The sequence below is a fragment of the Anopheles darlingi genome, chromosome 3 (assembly GCF_943734745.1).
Source record: "Anopheles darlingi chromosome 3, idAnoDarlMG_H_01, whole genome shotgun sequence".
NCBI classification, from domain to species: Eukaryota; Metazoa; Arthropoda; class Insecta; order Diptera; family Culicidae; genus Anopheles; species Anopheles darlingi.
The window spans coordinates 50,542,485-50,561,987 of NC_064875.1; the positions used below are offsets into that span (position 1 = coordinate 50,542,485).

Sequence of the window (19,503 nt, forward strand, 5' to 3'; positions counted from 1 at the left end):
GGTATGGATATTCTTTTACGGGTTCAAAACATAAAATGCATCTTCCTACTGTTAACGTGTGTCAAAAATGTCAAAGAAACGCAGCTCTTTAGCTACTCAAAGTGTGAATTTAAACTCCGCATGATCACACACACACACAAAACAAGTTCTGTCCATTGACGCCACGGTGCGAAGTTTGTTTTGCATGGAGCATTCCAGATATGACTGGATTTGGAGAACGGAACGCGAACCCCCCACCAAAGCAGTGGATAAACAAGAAACCCACCGCGGTGTCTCTCTGTTGTGGCATACACACACGCACACACTCACACCTATTGTACCGTAAACATACTTCCTCGGAGTAAATTTAGCAAACCGGAAAAAAGGGTCAAAACAAACGTCACCCAGTGTCGGGTTGTTGTGTGCGGCGGGTAGGGTTCGAGGGCACTGATTGAGGGAATTTATTGGAGCGACTTTTTGCAGCCATCCACCATCGCGCGACTTTGTTCCCTTAACTTTGACCCAAATTGATGGGCCTTGGCGCCTTCCCACCTTCCTGATAGAGTGGACCCCGTTTTGCTTGCCGAACACCACGGCACGGATCGTCGTGTGTTCTTTTTCGAAAAGTGTGTGCAAAACAAATGCCAAACTGAAGAGGGGCCCCGAAACGCATACAAAGCACAGGGTTAATACAGGCGGACGGGATAGGGTGTCACGCCACGGATGTTGCGTTAAAGTTGTCAAAGACACTGAGAACTTCTCAGGATGCTGAGTGAAATTGCTTATCTATTATTGCTCCGTTGTGTGGTATGCAAAGTCACAGTTTAACCTTCTTCTCTTCCTTCGCGGCAGTGCGAGAGAAGATTGCTATGGAACTCGTTCACCTCCCGTTTGATCTCGGCAATTCAAAGCAATTATCTCTCGATACATAGCCTTTGGTGTCAATCGAATTGGCAGCTAAACGCACCCCCGCCTCCTCTACCTGAATACTCTATGACAACCCGCGAGCAAACAGAGTAAACCGTCATTAGACCATTAATCCCTCAACACTTTACCGCCTTTAGAGGAAGCCAGCTACCGTCCGGTCATCAGGCTCCAGGACATCGGGCGTGCGATCGTGATGACCTTAGAGCCCACCGGTGGTACGGTGCCCCCAAAAGGCGTGGCGCTTTGCATTGGGAAAATTAATAATTCCTTTCCACCGGACCCGGACCCGAACCGCCACCCGAAGGCGACAATTAAAATGCAAATCGCGCTCAGAACGCAAACGTATGTAGCGCCGCGCTCTCGGAGACAGTGCCAATGAAAGTGGCCGCAAACAGTAATTATCAATTCGTCCCGGGTTTGATGATGATGTTCGCTTGGTGTTGTACGACCAATAACGTAATGCTCCACTCCGATCCGATCCGGCTGTTCTCGAGTTGGTGTTCATGTTTATCGGTTTATGCGACGCATGAAATCCGGTGCGCGTACCATGTGGTGCCGACAATGTTGGGTTATAGGCCGATCTTCTGGCTGATCCCCGCGCGTCGAGCATGCGGCGGCATGCGTTAGTAATTTAAACAAATTGCTCCGTACGATCCCGTTCACTATCACTTTTGCTAGCAGATCGTTTTTATTATAGCTGCGTATACGCAGCTGTGGGGCGGACCTATGTTGATGTGGATGCTAGCAAGAAAAATAGGGATTTAATTGGCATCAATTGCAGAAGCCTCTTTTTTGCCGGGCTGTCATCTACCCCACACCATTTAAATGCCAGAGATCACCTCAAGCAAGAGATCGTCTTGATAAAAGCATAAAGTAACATTCAATTCATTGATTCGACTGAATGGTAAACGGAGCATCGCCGCTGTTAACATTTAGTTGAAATGTAGAACGTTCCACTTCCATCACCATTTCCAGCTGTCCATTGCATTGTCTAGCGCTAGGTGGTGGTGGTGGTGGTGGTGGTGCAAATGTTGCACCATAAAATATTGCCGCTATCGCAGTGCACTGTCGCGATGACAAATGGCTTTGACATTGAACGTTTGCAACTATCCAAACCCAAATTGAATCAATAAAAGTGCGAGCGATATGATCGAATAACTAGCGCAACAAGCGAATGCTAATTTATCGCTTCAATTTAGCACAACCCGTCGGCTCGATAAATCATCCTGACCAACGACGATCACCGGTTCGTCGTGGCTCGTTTGATGTCGAGCGGAGGAATGCCGCGCTCATCTACGGATACTTTCTTGCGAATGAGATGTGCCCCCCAAAAAGTGGTGGCTCTGTCTGTTTCCATCGGTTCCTAGTGCCGCCGGTTGCCAGGTATGTTAAATTATAAAAAACATTCTAGCACCTCGCATGCAGGTTGACGATCGTTTGACGGCTGCCGTGAAAACCGATTCGTGAAACCGTCGGAAAACGCGCTGACCTCCCCTGATCATCATCATCATGAACGCCGTGGTCGTCATCAGCAGCAGCAGTAGTGCGCCTTGATCGATACACGATCTCGCGTCGCGTAGTTCGTGGATTTTTGATTCGCAGCGACGACGACGTTCGGCGATCCGCTCGACATGTGGGCCCGTCATCGTCAGTGCCATCGTGGCTGGGCGCCATTTCGACGGCATCGATGAACGCGTGTGGACGCGAGCGAGCGCGCGTTCCTCGACACTCGGTATCGCGATCGCGCCTCTAACTCGTCGGGCCTTTAACGCGCTGTGTACGCGCAGTGTTCGGTTTCGTGATCGCGTACAAAGTGACAACATACCTCGGATAGTGTGTTCCGTGGGTGTTATCGTTCTCATCGATAGTGATCTGTGTGTGCATTTCTTTCTAAGCTTTGGTCTAAAGCCAAATAAGTCCTTGAGTGAGTGCAGATGACGATGCAACGGCACGGTGCTGGTACTGGGAGGCCCGGCAGTGAGCATAGACAAGCAAAGGTGTGCTCTGCAACGCATGACATGTGACAGCAGCATCACACGCAGCAGCACCAGCACCAATGTGTGCGCGCGCGCGCGAGAGTAAGAGAGAGACCCCAAAAGCAAAAGCCCCACCGAAGGTCAAGTCCCGTTGTTGCGTCGCCTTGCGCGCCACCTTCTTTATGCCGTCCACCATTCGCGTGCGTCTCGCGTGCTGTGTGCTGTGCGTGTGTGCTAAGGTGCGCGATCGTCGCACGCTGTCACCCCGTTTTTGTCTTTGGACGTTTCACGTGCAGCTCCACGTACTGCTACTGGTGCTGCTGCGACTGTTGCTGCGGCTACTGACCGCTCCAGCGCACCGTTCCGTTCGTCCGTTGTCGCTGGTGGTCCGGTCCGGCTGCAGGTGACCGTGAATGTGATCGGATTGCGGTGGGCGCGCGTGTGTATGTGGCGCAAGCAATATAGCAAAAGGGCAACTGTGGGATCGGCGGGCGTGGTTGCTCGACGATTTCGACGACGAAATCCTCCGTTTTTAGGGTCCAGCCGCCTCCCACATACTTCCGGTGCATCCGGTGGTGTGCCCGCCTTTTCTCACTTCAGGTTTCGAGATCTTCGAGGTGGTTTAGCGTCACTGCGCTAGCGATTGGAGTGTAAAATGGAGTGTATTCGCTGGTTTAAAGCGATTCCTGTTTGTGGCAGGCTTTAAGCTCTTCAATTCCGCACCGGCACCGAACCAACATTCACGTTCGTTAACAACGCATTAAACCCGTTCGCTCTCTCAAAGAACTAAAGTCCCAAAAACCCAACCCATCCATCTTCCAATTAAACGCAATGAAACTTGTCACTTTAGCAGGCGACGTCCAATCGGATCGGATTCCGTGACAAGCGAAGGTCTCTGTGGTCTGCATGTGTTTTTGGCTCACAATAATAATATGCAGATTCGCGAATATTATGGCCGATTGGAACACCGTTTTTTTTTTGCTTTTTACTGCCCTCATCGAGCGACTCGTCGTCGTCGTCGTCGTCTGCATCGACCCTTAGATCGCTTTGTACAGACCATGGGCGTGTGTAAAGGAAGGGCAGAGCGCCGTTGGGCATTGTGGCCGGCAGTAATTTTCCCGGTGCTATTTTTAGCGCCAAACGATTTTTCTGCCCAACGAGGTTAAATGGAGAGTAAGCAAAACAAGCAAACGGAAAGGCAAATCCGTCGAAAGGGAGTGGGTCGGGGTACGGCTCTTACGAGGAAAAGGGTAGTGAAGGTCACATGGGCGTGCTCGCTCCCCTTGCCTGGGACTGGTGGTTTCGGTTTCTGGTGAACCCCTGGGATCATGGTTGTTCCGTTTGTTTTATTTTTTTTATCCATTAAGCTTCCATGATGATCAGCATCAAGCCACGGGGATTAGAATATGTTGATCGTCGTCGTCGTCGAGCGGCCATAAACAATGCGCTGCGACGTGATAGTGATGTCTGGCATCAGAGAGAAAAAAAAATGGATCTCAGGCGAGGAGATCACGGCGCGCAAAAAAATAAAATAAATGCCGGCGCGTTCTGGGAACCAAATCTGCAGGAGGACCGCCCGACCGTTTCGGATGCTCGCCTGTCAATCCGTCGTTCGTGGAGGTTAAGGTTAAGCTCGATCAAACACTAAACTGCCCCCCAAAAATTCCGACTGCGCGGTGGGCGCGCGCACCGTCGCACCTCTTTTATGCCCTCGCCCGCCGTCTGTTTTGACAAGCAGTTAGGGAAAGATTGTGACCAACGGACCAACGGTTGGGTCAACTTTCGTGTAAATTTTGATGAAACACATTAACGGGCTGCTGCTGGTCGCAGCCGCAGACGTCATCCGGTTGTCTGCGCGAAAGGTATAATTAGAAATTGACAACCTTTCGGCACTCTCCCGGTGATCGCTCCGGTGCTCGCTTTATTAATGATCCGGACATGGGCGCAGAATGGGCGGAAAAGCGTGCTACCGATGCTGCTGCTTAAGGGATTCGCCAAAAATCACAATCCTCGAGTTCGATTTCGTGAGGAGATTGGAGCGAGAATGCGGGGCCGCATAAACGCCGCGTGAGATCGCGTTCTTGACCGGCGACCAGGCGAGGGGGCGAGTCTTGTAAACACTTTGGCCTTTTGTTTATTTTCTTCAAATTCAGCACGCATCCGCACCCGCACCCCCTCTGGCTGCCACTCGAACCCAAAAATGGTGCCCAGCGCTTGCTGAAAGGTTGGTCCTGATGTTTACCGGTTGAAACCGCAATCCGAAAATTTGGAATAAACGAACGAACCTTCGAATGAGAGATATTCGCCTCCTCCGTGAACTGACCCCCCTGCGCTGTGCTGTGTGTGTGTGTGTGTGTGTGTGTGTATGAACTTGCCCTGAACTTGAAGCGTGTACGGTGAATGAAAGTGAAATTATGGCGTCCAGTCCATTTGCGAACCTGCGGATGCCCACGCTTGCTTCTGCTGCTGGCGTTCAGCCAGATACCCCGGTTGACCCGGGTACGCCCGGCCCGGAGGATACCGGGCTACTACACCCTCCGAACCCACCAAACCCGGCATCGGGACGCCGCAACTCCGAGTTACCAGCAACCGGCAGTAAGCGACAGGCCGCGACCACCCTGAAGCTCTCCATACCGTCGCCCCGGGCCTCGTTCAGTGGACTAACCTCACCGGAACTGGCAACACGCCAGTCACAGCAGGCGGTGACGGCTCCGGTTGGCGGCGGCGGCGGCGGTTGTGGACAACCGCCAATGTTTGGCAACGCCACCAACAGTCCACTGTTGAACGATTTCCATCTTCATCCGCATCATCCGCTTGTTCACCATCACCATCATCACCATCATCTTAATCCTGGCCATCAGCATCACCCCGGGACGTTTCCGGATTTTGAACCGATGGAATCGCCGATGATGCAGCTCACCAGTCCCGGTAAGTTAGTGTTCGCGTGGTGGTTTAATTGCTTCTGATTGATCCGCTTTTATGTGCGCGCCCTCCCACTTGGTGGACCACTTTCATTGTATTGCTTCTCGTTAAGCGCTTTGAAAATCCACCGAAGGAATGTATTCAAGGTGAATAGTTATAAAGTACCATTCTATAACGTTTTATGCCAATCAAAAGGCGGCGAATAGAGAAGAGAATATTAAACACAAAAAGGAATAGATGAGAGGAATGCTGAATTTCGTTCTAAAATTAACAAATATTCATTGGCAATGGATTGAAGCTTTCAAGAAAGATCAATATTCAATTGATCAAAATAAATTAACAAATTGAATGATCAACTTCAATTAGAATCTTATATTATCTTGTATTGACATCTTCTACTTCATCAACTGCGACTTCTAATTTAAATCATGGTTTGTTTTAATTAAGGATCATGTTTCGTTTCCAAAATGGACGAAAAGGAGCATGATCCGTATACAAAAACACATCACCATTAAACATTCAATAATTATCGTTATGGAAGAAAAGTTGTCCTAAATCGAAGGTATATTTGACACTGTTACATTAGTAATGGCTCTGATTTTATGCCTAATTGCTGAGATTTTTCAAACGATTGTTCATTCCAAGCCATTTCAGTTTGGTATACTATTTCTTATAATGTGCTTTAGCGTTTAATGTTGAGTGATTGTGGTATTTAATTCAAAGAGATACCTCGATCGCTTACACAAATAGGTTAAACACAATTTGATAGGTAATCAATATACAGGATCTTGCGCTCCTTAAAAAATCAAATGAATGATCAACAAGTTTTACATTTACAAACTGAAAACAGCTTTTGTCCAAGAAATCATATCGAACATTTGCGCCAGAGATCGTTATTTTATATAAAAGATCGCTCTTTTGTATAATACTTCGTTGATCCTTCTACATCCTAATGCAATGCCGTTACCTTCAGTTAGTTTGCTGCTAAACAAATGCTTCCTCTCCGCAGATCACTCGCCCATCATGGCGCAACTGATGGAAGTTACCAGCCCGGGGACGCCGGCCAGCCAGGGTAGCAACTGTAGCAACGGAAGCAACGCATCCTCCATCTCGCGCATGATGCGCCTTAGCCCCGCACTGTACCATCACGCCGGCAGCATATCACCCTTCCCCTCCGAGGTAGGTGTAGCTTCTATTGATTTAGAACATTTCGGAACCCAGACCCACCCAGCAGTCAACAGCATCGCTACAGCGGCAGCATCCGCAACTCCATCAACAACTCGCAGTCGGTCCAGTCTCGCGACGCGACGCGAGGCGACGTGCCAGAATGTTGACATTAATTTGAATTTAATTACCATTTACATAATTTCTCAATTACCCCCCACCAGAGGGGGTGGACTAATGGGCAAATAATGGTACGGTGTGACCATCGGCCGATTGGCAATCGGCGGGAGGGTGGTTGGACAACCTTCTCCATCGATCTGCGTCCGTCCACACGTCGTCGATGGCGTTGCGATTTGCGGACGATCTTGAAATGATTCCTTCCGTTCGATTCCCCCGGCACCGCACGCACCGTGAGGCCACCGGGAGTCGGGCGACACACAAATACGCCCTGGCCTCCGAGGGACGAACCTCCTCGACCGACCGACCGACGGGCCGGGCGTCAGTTTGTCTCACGATCAATCACGCGGACACGCGGTCACGGTCGCAGGATAATTGTTTGCGGGCAGTCTGCGGGCTGTCCGTTCGTGCCGGCTGTCCGTGCACGCACTACTGCACTACTACTGGAATTAAGACTAATTTCGTTAGAAAATTCCATATCATTTGCTCGCGAACGCACCTTCTCTCTATATCTCTCCTCTGATAACTGGTAGTGGCTGTTTGTGCGGCGATGGCGTTGGCGATGAATGTTTGCTTAATACCGGCAAATGATACTAATAAAGTAGCGAAGGGCCCAGCGAGCACACTAGCTTGGCCTTCAGGGAAATGGCCAAATAAAATGTAATTGGCAGCCCGCTGGCTGTTGAGTGGAGTTGCTTTAGTGCTAGTTGTGTTTGTTTTTTTTTTTTCTATAATGATCGCTCGGGGTTGCAAATCCTTGAGCAGGATAACAACGTAATCATACTAATATTAGGTAAATTTATGGTACTTTGTTGATTGTAAGTACTCGCAACGTTTCATTTCGAGTGGCGTTATGGTAGTGTGTTATTTCAGAAGTTTGTAGAAGTGTTTTGGATTGGTAGCTATTATAAAGTAAAACCAAGGTTTTAATCAGTGTAATTTCGTCCGATGATTGTCAGTAGCAGCAATCGGGAAACGTGTGCTTCTAAGATACCGATTGTCAATGATATTTGACGATCTTTGTTGCCTCTCGATATTCTGTTGGTGTTGAACAGAATATCAAAAGGGAACTGTTGAAAATTAGAAGATAACCAGCTATCAACTCTGCAGTTGATAGATGATCTCGAGCTGGTAAGCTTCTAATGTTAGTTAAAAACATTACAACAAGAATTCATTACATTCTTCATCGTTCTTGTAATAATAATTTTAAATGCACATCATCACAACATGTGCCATTTTTTGCTTGGAATTTTCATGCATTTCACATGAGGTACATGGCAAAAAATGGTCGAAATAAAAGTGAAATGCCGGCTACTACATTTTTGCGGCATTAAAAATCCTTCGCTCAACGTTTTCCTGCTGTCGAACATGCAATAATCGATTGTTTCGATGGCATCTCGCACTCGCAGCAGCAACACTTTCGATTGCAATTCGGAGTGAAGGTGCCACATAAATCACCAGATCGTAAATCGTTAACGAGCTGCACGACGCACATTGCCTTTGTAATGAGGAGCGTTTGTGCCATGTGCCATGGCCACCTGTCTGTCTGCCTGTCTCGCAAGCAAAAGCAACAGCAGCAGCAGAAGAAGAAGCACCCTTCACTATGCACCACCGGCCAGAGATCGGCCAGCAGCATTGCCGATTGCCGCTCCGTCGAGAGTGATAAAAAACCGAACAATCAAGCGGCATCATAAAACATCGGTTTATGCACATGATGCCGTCGCTCCGGGCGCACTGGACTTCATAATTCACTACCCCGATCTTCGCCACGCCATACAACACAATCCACCGATCACGAGCTGCATGTTACCGCGTGAGAGTATGCACTTCATTTCCGTTCAGCGAGTACTCCTCGCGACTCGCTACTCCGCTTTTCGCGCTTCTCGTGTCCACTTCTGTTTGCTGCATCCCAGCAGCAACAGCAGCAGCGACAAGCGCAACGTGATCGACGTGGGACTATTTTTAGTGTCGTCGCTTTTGTTGCTGCTGGTCGCGAAGCGATTATTGCTACTCTGTCGTCCGTAAGCCATTGGCGGGGGGCTGGTTTGGGGGGGCTGGTTGGGAAACTGGATGTCAATACAATGGCTTGAATGGGCTTGAAGTAGGAGTGATTGATGGGACGGACTCCAACGGACTCCAACAGGGCCAAAAAGTGCCTGATGGCTATAAGAACAGTCGTTTGAGTTTTATTCATTTTTATGGTTGTTATTTAAGTAAGTTATTTGCACTTTTGCTCATCCAAAATATGGCCTGTAATGGGAGCTGCAACATCATAAACATCGCTGCCTGCGAACCTGCGAGTACGTAATTGCTCAATTGCGACGACGCGAGGCGCGATCATCGTTGGTTTTTTGCCCACAAACCGATCAACGCACGCACCACGGAAAGGAAATACCGAACCGGATGGCTGGCTGGCTGGCTGGCTGGATGGTGGGCGATGCAGTGCGATGCAACGCTGGCAAAAGGGCGCATAGACAGTCTTTTTGTTTGTGCTGCTTGGTGGCCTGGATTGAGGACAAGCTCGCACCCCGTCGCTCGCCCCGCAGCATGTGAAGCGTAATGTGTCGAGTGTCGTGGTACCGGCGCCATGCTTCAAATGCGTCTGGCAGAATGAGGTTGCTCTGCAGCTCAGCCACACACTCCTGAGGTGGTTGTCGGTTGGTAGTAATTGGCCAAAGTCACAGCCACAGCCGCCTACGCAACCGTAGCGCACTGCGGGGGATCGAATGCAAGCTTCACGAGGTAAAGGGACTGGCGAAGGTGGGTGAATGGAGAGGAATATATTCAAACAGATGCAAGTATGAGTGCGAGTACAACATCTTGCGAGTGATGCGAGGTTCGTTCTCGAGTTTGAATATTTTAAGCCAACTAGATGAACACGTGAGCTGATGGATACAATATTTGTACCTCTTACTGCAACGGAAACGCAGAATCGAATGGTGTCAGAAAGATTTGTTTGAATGATTTTGAGTTACAATAAATAATTGAAGGGATATAAACACTATTGCATATTAAGTTATCGATATTTGTGTCCAAAACCAAACAAGAAAATATTACCACTAGCCATTAGGGAAACGTAAAGTGTTGCTAACAATAAGTGGGATCAAAGAGATTTCAGTGGAAACTGCGTTGCTCCAGAAAGTTTACTTCCCCATCCTTTTTAGTTGACTGATTTTATGGTATGGCTAGAGGATGTTGGGCGCCTGTGTTGGTCGAAATGCAGTTGAAAACCAAAACATCACGTTTTCTAAGTTCGTTCTTTAGTTCACAATATATCGCACGAGTTACGACCTTGCTCATGTTGATATTGCTGAAGCAAAAGCGAGAGAGTTGCGGTAGTTGTTCTCGAACAAGATTCTCAAACTTGGTTGCAGCAATAGCTACAGTTTTCTTACATAACAGTTATTCAGTTATAGTAGTTTTCATGAGTGAAACTAAGCAAAACCTTGAACCTTGAACCATGAACGAACAAAATTTCATATGAGGAAGCAGCAGACGAAACTGATTTTTGTTACACGTTTCATCTAAAGTGCTTTTAATCGTCACAAAGACGCTGGCACTATCTTTGTTCAGGTGAAATCAACGGGGGAATGATCTGTACACACTTTAAGAGTAGTTCAACCTTTCGATTGTAACCCAGAACTGGAAAAATCTCGTTCTTTCCGGAAGAAAATGATGCGTACCTTGGTTATGTCTATAAAGCCTTGGTCCTTAAAAAAAATCCTTGGTTATGTTTGTAAAGCACTTGTTGTTCAGGAAGAATAACATTGCCTTCAGATTTGAACCCAACGGTATTCACTATCAGGATGTCGTCGCTGGCGGTATATAATGTTTTTCAAAATCAATATCATGATGTTTTCAATGCACAAACATGTCCAACGACCCTTTTTAATTGCATGAATTAAATGAAGTGTCACTTACGCGGCGCCAGTCGCAGGATATTCACTACCTCTATACCTTTTATTTACTATAAAAAATCAAATAATTTATATTGTATAAGTAATGGTATTTTTTCAAAGAAACTATTCCTTCAAATCATAAAAATGAAACAATTGATTGACCGATTTAGATCTCGGTTTAGAAACTATGCTCTATTGGAAGCAATTGTTTATGACAAACCCAGATTCTTATGTGCATTCCAGTCAATCGCTCAACAGAGTCTCCTTTAACTCCCACGGTAGCAATCCATCGGTGTCCACTTACGATTGGACAATTAGCTGGCCTCTATATAAGGCCAACCGCGTAGATAAGATACCGCCGTTGTTCCGTGCAACGTCTGACAGCCCGCCCCAAAAAAGTCACGGAGTTAATCACCTCCCAAAAACGAACCCAAACCATTTGCGGTCTCATCCGTCGGTTGTTGCTCGTCGACAGTGCCTCGTCGGCGCTTCGCAGTCCACAAATTAAATCATTTTTTCAACACTTCCATCTATGATGGGCTCGACGGGTGTGTGCGATGCGAAGTCGCAGTCGAATGGCCACATCCTGCACGGTCCTTTTACAGCGTCGCGTAGATTGGGTGTGAAAGTTGCCCAAAACCACACCGGGGATGCGAAAAAAACACGCGAAAGAGAGGATCCCATTATACCTCGAGCTCGCTGCTTAAACGGATGCAACAATAATCGAATCGGCGAGGAACACGGACACGGATCCCCCCCTCCCAGCTGACACTCTCTTTTCGTTCGCTGGCCAATGGCTCGATCGAGCGAACGGACCGTGGTGGCAAAAGGAGATGTTTCCTTTTCCGTTCGCAGCAACGCCATCGCCCAAGTGGCCGTCGTGACGTTCGGGTTTTTTTTTAATTTTTATTTCTGCCCCGTTTTTATGGCCTCCTTCGGCCAGATCTCCGGTCTTCCACCTTCCACTCCGAGCCACTTGCCACCCCGTAAACCACTTTTTTTTTGTTGGTACGATCCTTCCCCTTTCCCCTCTTGGCGGTGATTGTTGTTTACTCTGTGCGCTCCCGGGAGGGATGCGGGATTGCGTGCTCCACGGGGGCAACCCCGGTCTTCATCTTCTTCTCACCGGGGACTACCACTATAAACGGCAGCAGACTAACCAAACTAAACACCGCAACTCCACACAAACAACAGCCCAGCAGCAGCAGCAGCAACGAAGACGTGAATCCAGGATCGACGACGACTACGCCTTCGCCTGCTACTACTGCGTCGTGTCGGTTTTGTGGTCGTCCGCAGTCACGCTTTGAGCGTCCCGGACGGAACAACTACCATCGCCACCGTCGTCGTCGTCGTCGTCGTCTTGGTGGTCGCAGTAGGCCGCCAAGCGAAAGCAAATCGCGATCTGTTTTTATCTCGTTCGATTAGCGCGTGTTCAATTGATCGATTCGTCGTTCTGTGAATGGTTCTGTATTGGCGGTGGCCACTTCCCTGCACCAGATAAGCACAAAACGCAGAGGAAGGTATTCCAAAACCGGGCACCATTGTCGATCAATCATTACTTGGATCGCAAACCGTACAGAAGCTGCGGTGGTTTGGATTTATCCAGAGTGTTCTCGGTTCCAGTTGCAGTGGTGCTTCTGTCGTCCACCCTGACAACACCGATTTGTTGTCAAACGGTTCAATCATTACACAACCTGGTGCGTGTGAGTGTCTGTGTTTTTAGTGTTTGGGTGCGTGAAGTAAAGCAGACGAGTAGCTCTCTCTCTCTCGGGTATACTAGGATCGCAACCGACGCTTCTCAGCCGCGCGTGCTGCGTCCTACCAGAAGGGTTAAAAAGTGGCCAACAACGACAGCGCGCGAGAAAGAGAGAAAGAGCGCGCAAACAAGGCGGCGTGTGTAGCAGCCACTGTGGTGTGCTCAAGGTCCGGTGTTCAAGCAGCACCTTGGTAACCTTGAAATACGCGGGTGCTGCTGGTCGCGATCACTCGATCGTGGCGGTGCGCACGTTGCCCGCGGAGTGCGCGGAAACGCGAGTGCCTCCCGAAGGTGTGCGTGTGTGTCTCAGGTTTTGTAGCTACCTATAGAGAAAGAGAGAGAGAGAGAGAGCGGGTGCCTAGTATACAGAGTGATCGTGGTGCCACGATCACGATTACGATCACTCATACCACACCGGTGTGTGCGGGTGCGCGCGCCCGCGATCGCGCTTTAAAGTATGGAGGGATCCGCGATGGCGGCACGGTTTAAGCTGAGGCGCGCCTCCGACGGAGCGTTTCTCGATGGACCGAAGATGTCGCTGCCCAGAAAGGTATGTAATAGATTCGTCTTTACCGCTGCACAGTGACTTCTGCGGTATATAGCTTTCGTAAGATGAACAATTGGGTGCTTCCGCGGAGTATCATACCACCTCCCACCCATGCGCTCCGTTTCCTATCTTGATCAACATTGCGAAATGTGGTCCCTTATGTTTGTCAACCTTTTCTCATCAATCAAAAAACATTCCACGAGCCACCATTGTTTTTGAATGATGATAAAGAGAGGTAAGAGAGGGGGTGTAATACAGTTTGGCACAACGCGGCTATCGACCTGTGTTGTTGAGCAATTCCATTGATATCGAACGTGTATGACTTGGTTCCTCTCCGACCGTCAGACGAAACGGTCCGATCTCACCTTTATCGGTAAACAGGTGATCAGTATCTTGTGCGCACGTTCCGGAATCGTTACAATCGGTCTTTGCCCAGGATATGGGAAACTTTGGCACGCCGGCGCCGGGAATTACCCTGCTGCGCTCAGACAGCCGGCCGACAATAGTCTCGTACTTGCGAACCCATGTGTGGCGAGTGACTAAGAGATGGATTTAGTATGCAAAACGAACCATCTCTCCTATGAGTGCGGAGAGGGTATAGGACGAGGGGGCCGCGGAACGTGACCATTGTGTCACCCCCTTGGTACACCAGCTAATAATGCTTCAATTTATTTGGCCCCAGGTTGAACAGACGCGGGGGAAAACCCCGAGCTCCGAAGTTGATTCAATTAAGTTAAACATTTAGCTGCAGGTTCGGTCTCTGTCATCGGTATGCTGGTGGTAGAAGATCGCAACAGAACCACGAGGAATGGTACAGGCAGAGGGCACGGCAGAAGCCCCGCAATATCTGGGGTTTTCCATTTAAACGTGAGCACTAACCATTGCAAGTTTTGGTGGCAGCCCGATCCTTGTCAGGTTTCTGTTTCTTGAATCTAATTCTATCTTCTTGCTTCGCTACGTATCTCTCACTATCGTGGGTTGAATGTGGCGATATGATTTGTTATGCAGACACTTGAAAATGCAAATTTCATAATTTATTACAATCCAACAGCCGAAGCAGCAGCAGCAGCATAAAAAGGAAAGCTGTTAACAAAGCACGACATGTTCCGAGACCGTTTCGCCTTCGATTGAGATGTCACCGAGAAACCGTGTTGGAGTTACCTTAAATGGTGAGAGGAGACATTTAAATATTCTCCACCATGTGCCATACTACGATAAGCCAATAAGTCGCAGAGCGGTTCTCTTCACTAACACGATTGTTGAACGCACACTACAATAGCAACGCAATCCCCAACGATAGGCAAACTTTCGTCAACCAACCTTAAACCTGTTTGAAAGCGAACGAAACCAAAGTGACCGAAAATTCGCTTAAGCATGATAAATTAATTGATCTGACCCGCTACCGCTAAACATGGTAGGCTGGTTGGACTGCTCACGGTAGCAACAGACCTTTCCATTTCTCGCCAGTCCAGCAGCAGGTGTAATAGAAAAAGGGGTTACGGCATGGCCGGTCGTGACCAGACACTTGAAAGTGGATCCGTTTGTCCAGCTATTATTAGCCCGGACAACAGACACACAAAACGGCGACACAAATCCCTTTCGAGAGTGCGAACTTAGGAGGTTTCGCTCGAGTGGCCTACGTTCGAGACCCCGAGCATGATTCATGCGCGTCCCCTTCCACCGTCTCAGGCGGTAACCGGGGTAACGTTTTTATCAATGAATTGTCGCTGGCGGCGGCGTGTGGGCTACAAGGTTTGCGACGATAGTTTGCCACCGGAAGCGAGGCTGTAAAGTGCGACCCGTTAAAGCGTGCGGCTTACAGTTTGCGTTGCTCTGAGATAACCCCAGAGCCGGTGACTGAAATGGAAACACACTCCTGTCCTGCGATATTGTTGTTGAACGTAATCTTTCATAACATTACTATTCTGTAACAACACTCCAGACCGATTGCTCATTTTCGCTTCTCCATTATGTCATTGGCACGACATCAACATCGCAAATCGAAAGTACGCATTTTACGCAGCATAAATCGCTCCATTTAGCACACCACACGAGAACCGTTTGAAGTTCGGTTAACTGTTTCGATTGTCCACAAACATTCCCTCGCAAAAAAAAAACCAATGGTCAATCCTCTCTGTCGGTTGTGTTTTGGTTCGACGAAGCGAGTCCGATGCTCCCACGGTGTGACGACTGCCGCGCGTGACTCAGCGCAAGCCGGAGCTGCCGGAATTGGAACACGCCGGGCTGTATCGGTCAACCTTCCTTCGCTCCAGAACGCACGACGGTTTCGCGTGTCATCCTCTCCAGTTGGTCAGGGTGACCTAGAGGGCGTACTCAGCTCCACCGAGCGCCCGTTGAGTAATCGCGTCCCGGGGGCCACACTTGGACCCGCGTGGAAGTCTTAAGCGGAAGGACGCGTTCGGGTGAGGGTTCCGAGAAATCGAAACGCATAGCATTATGCATCGGTCCCAACGCAGCTTTTAGTCACGCGGCTCCAGCGCAGGAGCTTGCTGGACATTAGCGGACACAATGCGATCGAATCGCCCTATCGGTTGTGTGTGTGTGTGTGCGTTTTTTTTTAAACAAAGAAAATGAACACATCTTCATATGGTTATAGTAAGTATGAAAAAAATGTTGGAACGACAATGTTACTTTATTGTTTCCCGTTGATGCTCTATTGATGTTAGATAATAATTCTCGATTGAGTCATCGTATGAAAGAGAAAATATAATAATGAAAAGATGATATCATTTCTAGCTGAAAAGCTAGAAGTTAGGACGAATTAGAAGGTTAAGGCTCCATGTTGCTGTTAAGTCTATGACCACGATCTCACACTTTGCATCGGGTAGAGTCTTCGGAGTGTACACGACGACGATCTATATTAAATAATTTCGAGCGAAACAGATTAGTATCTTCTGCGCTCTACCGTGAACTACCAGGCACAGTCATTCATTATCTTTGATTTAGTGCGTCATCAGCATTATCTAACTATCAGTTTATTTCTCTGGAAGCTCTTATGAAAGATAATAAAATGATTGCTCATCAAAGAATCGCCGTTTTCTATTAAAACAACGAAAGATTTGACCGAACTATTAGATTTAAGGGGGGGCTTTGGTTATTTCGGGTTAAAACAAGGCTCATTTTTGACAATTTTTAGTGAAGAAACTATCCAACTTTATGTTTTCCAAATAATGTCATATTCAACTACAACTGTTCAAGAATATTTGGTTACATTTTGGGGAAAATTTGATAAAAACTACGTTCATGGCATCCAATCTAGAAAGGCAAGTTTGTAAAAATGTACTTTTTGCGATCCCCATCGTAGCCACGTGGCGGGTCATCATAAATACACAAATCAATATTCTTTTGATAGATTATAAGTTTATCCAGGTAGCCCCGTCGAGTTTTTAAAGAATTTCCCATTTTAAGATTTTTGGCAGATTTCAAAAGATGAAAAAGTGAAGCTTTTTTTAGATATTGCCTCAAACAATGAGCTTTACATAATTAAAAAATTATGTCAAAAAAAGTATCAACAACTTTTATAAAAACTCAACGGGGCTACCTGGCAAATAGTGTACAGATTTGGTGTTCAAAATTTCAAATCGATCGGTTCTATTGGGAAACGCGATTCAAAATTGCGAGATGCTTTGAAACATTGTATGAAGCTCTGTTTTTCTAAAATCAATATCTATGTCAGTTTTGCTTCGATTGATCTCAAAATTTAACACAATACTCTTGAAAGGATAAGTGTTATAGAAAAGATAAATCAATATCTATGTCAGTTTTGCTTCGATTGATCTAAAAATTTTACACAATACTCTTGAAAGGAAAGGATACATAAAAAAATGTAAAAAATAAATGCGAATAAATCAAATAAAATACTGAAGCCCCCCCTTAAATCATCCATCATACTTTGCTTTCGACGAGTAGCACTCTTCACTATTTTATTTTTTTAGAGACAATTTACTTTCGGACTGTTGCAGATACATTAAGGATGTATCGTGACTTTCGGATTATAGAAAATTTCTTAACTTGTTGTTTAAATAAGTTCTTGCTTCACCATGAAATGTATCTTGTGTATATTAGCCCAAGAAACGATTAATGATGAGAAAACGACGTGGATTGTGTTAACGAAGAATATTATGAGGCCAAAGACAAATAATTATAATTTTGGGAAGTACCCGGACTATTGTTGGCGTAATGACTCAATTTATTCAAAATAAAACACATGTTGACAGCGGCAATAAACTTCTTGCTGGGTACCAATGAGTAAAGAACTGTTGGTTTTCGCACATTGTTTTGTGGTGCGTTAATCCTAGCAGGATTATATTTAGCTGCTCAGTTTCGTAATGCTGCCTCACACCTCGCGGCGCTAGCAAATGAAATTAATTCTATTACTAAATAGAACAGTAATTCGCCTCGCAGACAACTCGCGAATCACATCCCGATTCCCATCAACTTCCACTTCCACTTCCGCACGATGAACCGTGCATATTTCGTGCAAGGAATGATCATCGTCCCAGTGACTTCTGGGAATCGCCCCATGCGCTGGTGTCCACAGGTGTCTCATTTCCGTGGATTGCGTAGACATGAAGGGTGCTTTCCTGTGGCCCTGGGTGACACATTGCTAAGGCACACACCGTACACCATGCCTTACATCACTGATAACGATCCAGCTACGTAATGGAACGCGTTGCGTCGATAATTGAGCGTCTGGCGCAGCTGATAACACACGCGTGCTGCAGAACCAATGACGTCGTCCCGCGGAGGGGGGATCGTACCCTCTGATGCCTGAAGGTCTGAAGAAGTTTCAATCGAATTTTAATTTACAAATTGCCACTCTAGTTCGCTGGTATTGAGCTGATGATGTTTCAGCTTCCTGCCTCCCCGATATTGTTTCACATTCCAAATATGGTGTTATGTTCACCGGAGCACCCACCTCCTTATCACAGGCGCCCTCTCCCCGGCCACGATGATTTGGTTCCAAGTAGTTTAAACAAGTGTTTTACATCCTCCATTTTTACGATCATTTCCGCCGTGCATTCCACTGTTGCTTCCACATACGCAAAGCATGGTACAGCGTGGCATTTGGTGCCCATTGAATCATCTACCCACACCTCCGTGGGACCCCGCCCCCGACGGGGGGAGCCTTTTATCTTATTTATCCAGCAATAAATGAGAAGCCCAAAGTTCGAAACTGGCAAACTGGCTTGGTTGACTCATCGATTTCGGGACCGCTCGTCAGTAGAAAGTACGGTCAAGTCCAGCGTTTAAAGGAATGCATGAATGAGCACCGCAAAAGCCGGGCTAGCCGGGTGTTCGTTTGCCGGCAACTTCGCCTTCGGGTAACTCTTTCCTCGCTGACTGGCTGGGTGGCTGGCTGGCGGCTCTCGAGAGGCTGTGTGGAACGCACGAGCATGGAACGCTCGCGTCTGACTTGCGCGTGTGCGTCTACAGTACACGCGACAACCAAGCAAAGCAACACCAGACCAGACACAACACCAATACCGATGGGCCCCCCGGCCGACCACCGGGTGACATGATAACCCAACGCAAACGTTCCACCGCAGGTCAGTCACTCATCGCCAGCCAGCCGAAGAGCATCATCTTCTCGCGCGAACCACGGCCACCTTAGACGCCTATAGGAACTGGTTTTTGTGCGTTCTCTCGACTGCCTTTTGGTGACACGCGACATACAGTGAAAGTGCCGATCAAGTGGTCTGCGCCACATCGATTGGCCAACCAAAAGTAAAAAATCGGGGTTTTTCCCGATGCGCCCTGGTGTTCCATATGTTGTGTTGGCAAAATCCCGGCCGGGGTGGATCTCGCTTCTAATGTGAGTTGAGCAGCGGCTCGCGATCGCAATCGCGGTTCTCGAGGGGGCAGGATGCTGTGTGTTGTTTGGATGTTGCGAAGTTTTCACGAAAAGTGCTGTGGGTTCTGTGTGTGAGTGTTTTTTGCAACCGTGACCCGGGAATGTGATCGTCGTTGATCTTCTGCTAGCTAGTGAGAATAGCGTTTGTCTTGCATTAGTTGACGTTATGGTGATGAGTTTGATTTGTAATCGACATCAAACAAACAAAAAACACCGTGAACGTGAACCAGCGACACACGGGAACGAACGGGGAGCGCCACAAGAGGTGTTGCCACATACGG

General features: G+C 47.7%; 1 protein-coding gene across 5 annotated transcripts in view; it reads left to right on the top strand.

The window, feature by feature from the left end:
- Positions 1-5,245: 5,245 nt before the first annotated feature.
- LOC125955784 (NAD(+) hydrolase sarm1) overlaps positions 5,246-19,503 on the top strand; it is a 36,477-nt gene continuing 22,219 nt past the window's right edge. The window contains exons 1-2 of one of the 5 annotated variants that reach the window (XR_007469109.1): positions 5,246-5,810; positions 6,814-6,983. Coding sequence is in view for 2 of the 5 variants with exons in the window: in XM_049686953.1 (XP_049542910.1) it covers positions 5,297-5,810; positions 6,814-6,983 (684 nt within the window). In the remaining 3 variants the exon portion in view is untranslated. Of the gene's footprint in view, positions 5,811-6,813; positions 6,984-13,231; positions 13,351-18,943; positions 19,184-19,503 lie in introns of those variants that run through there. The other 4 variants (XM_049686953.1, XM_049686962.1, XM_049686963.1 and 1 more) reach the window with 4 other exon arrangements.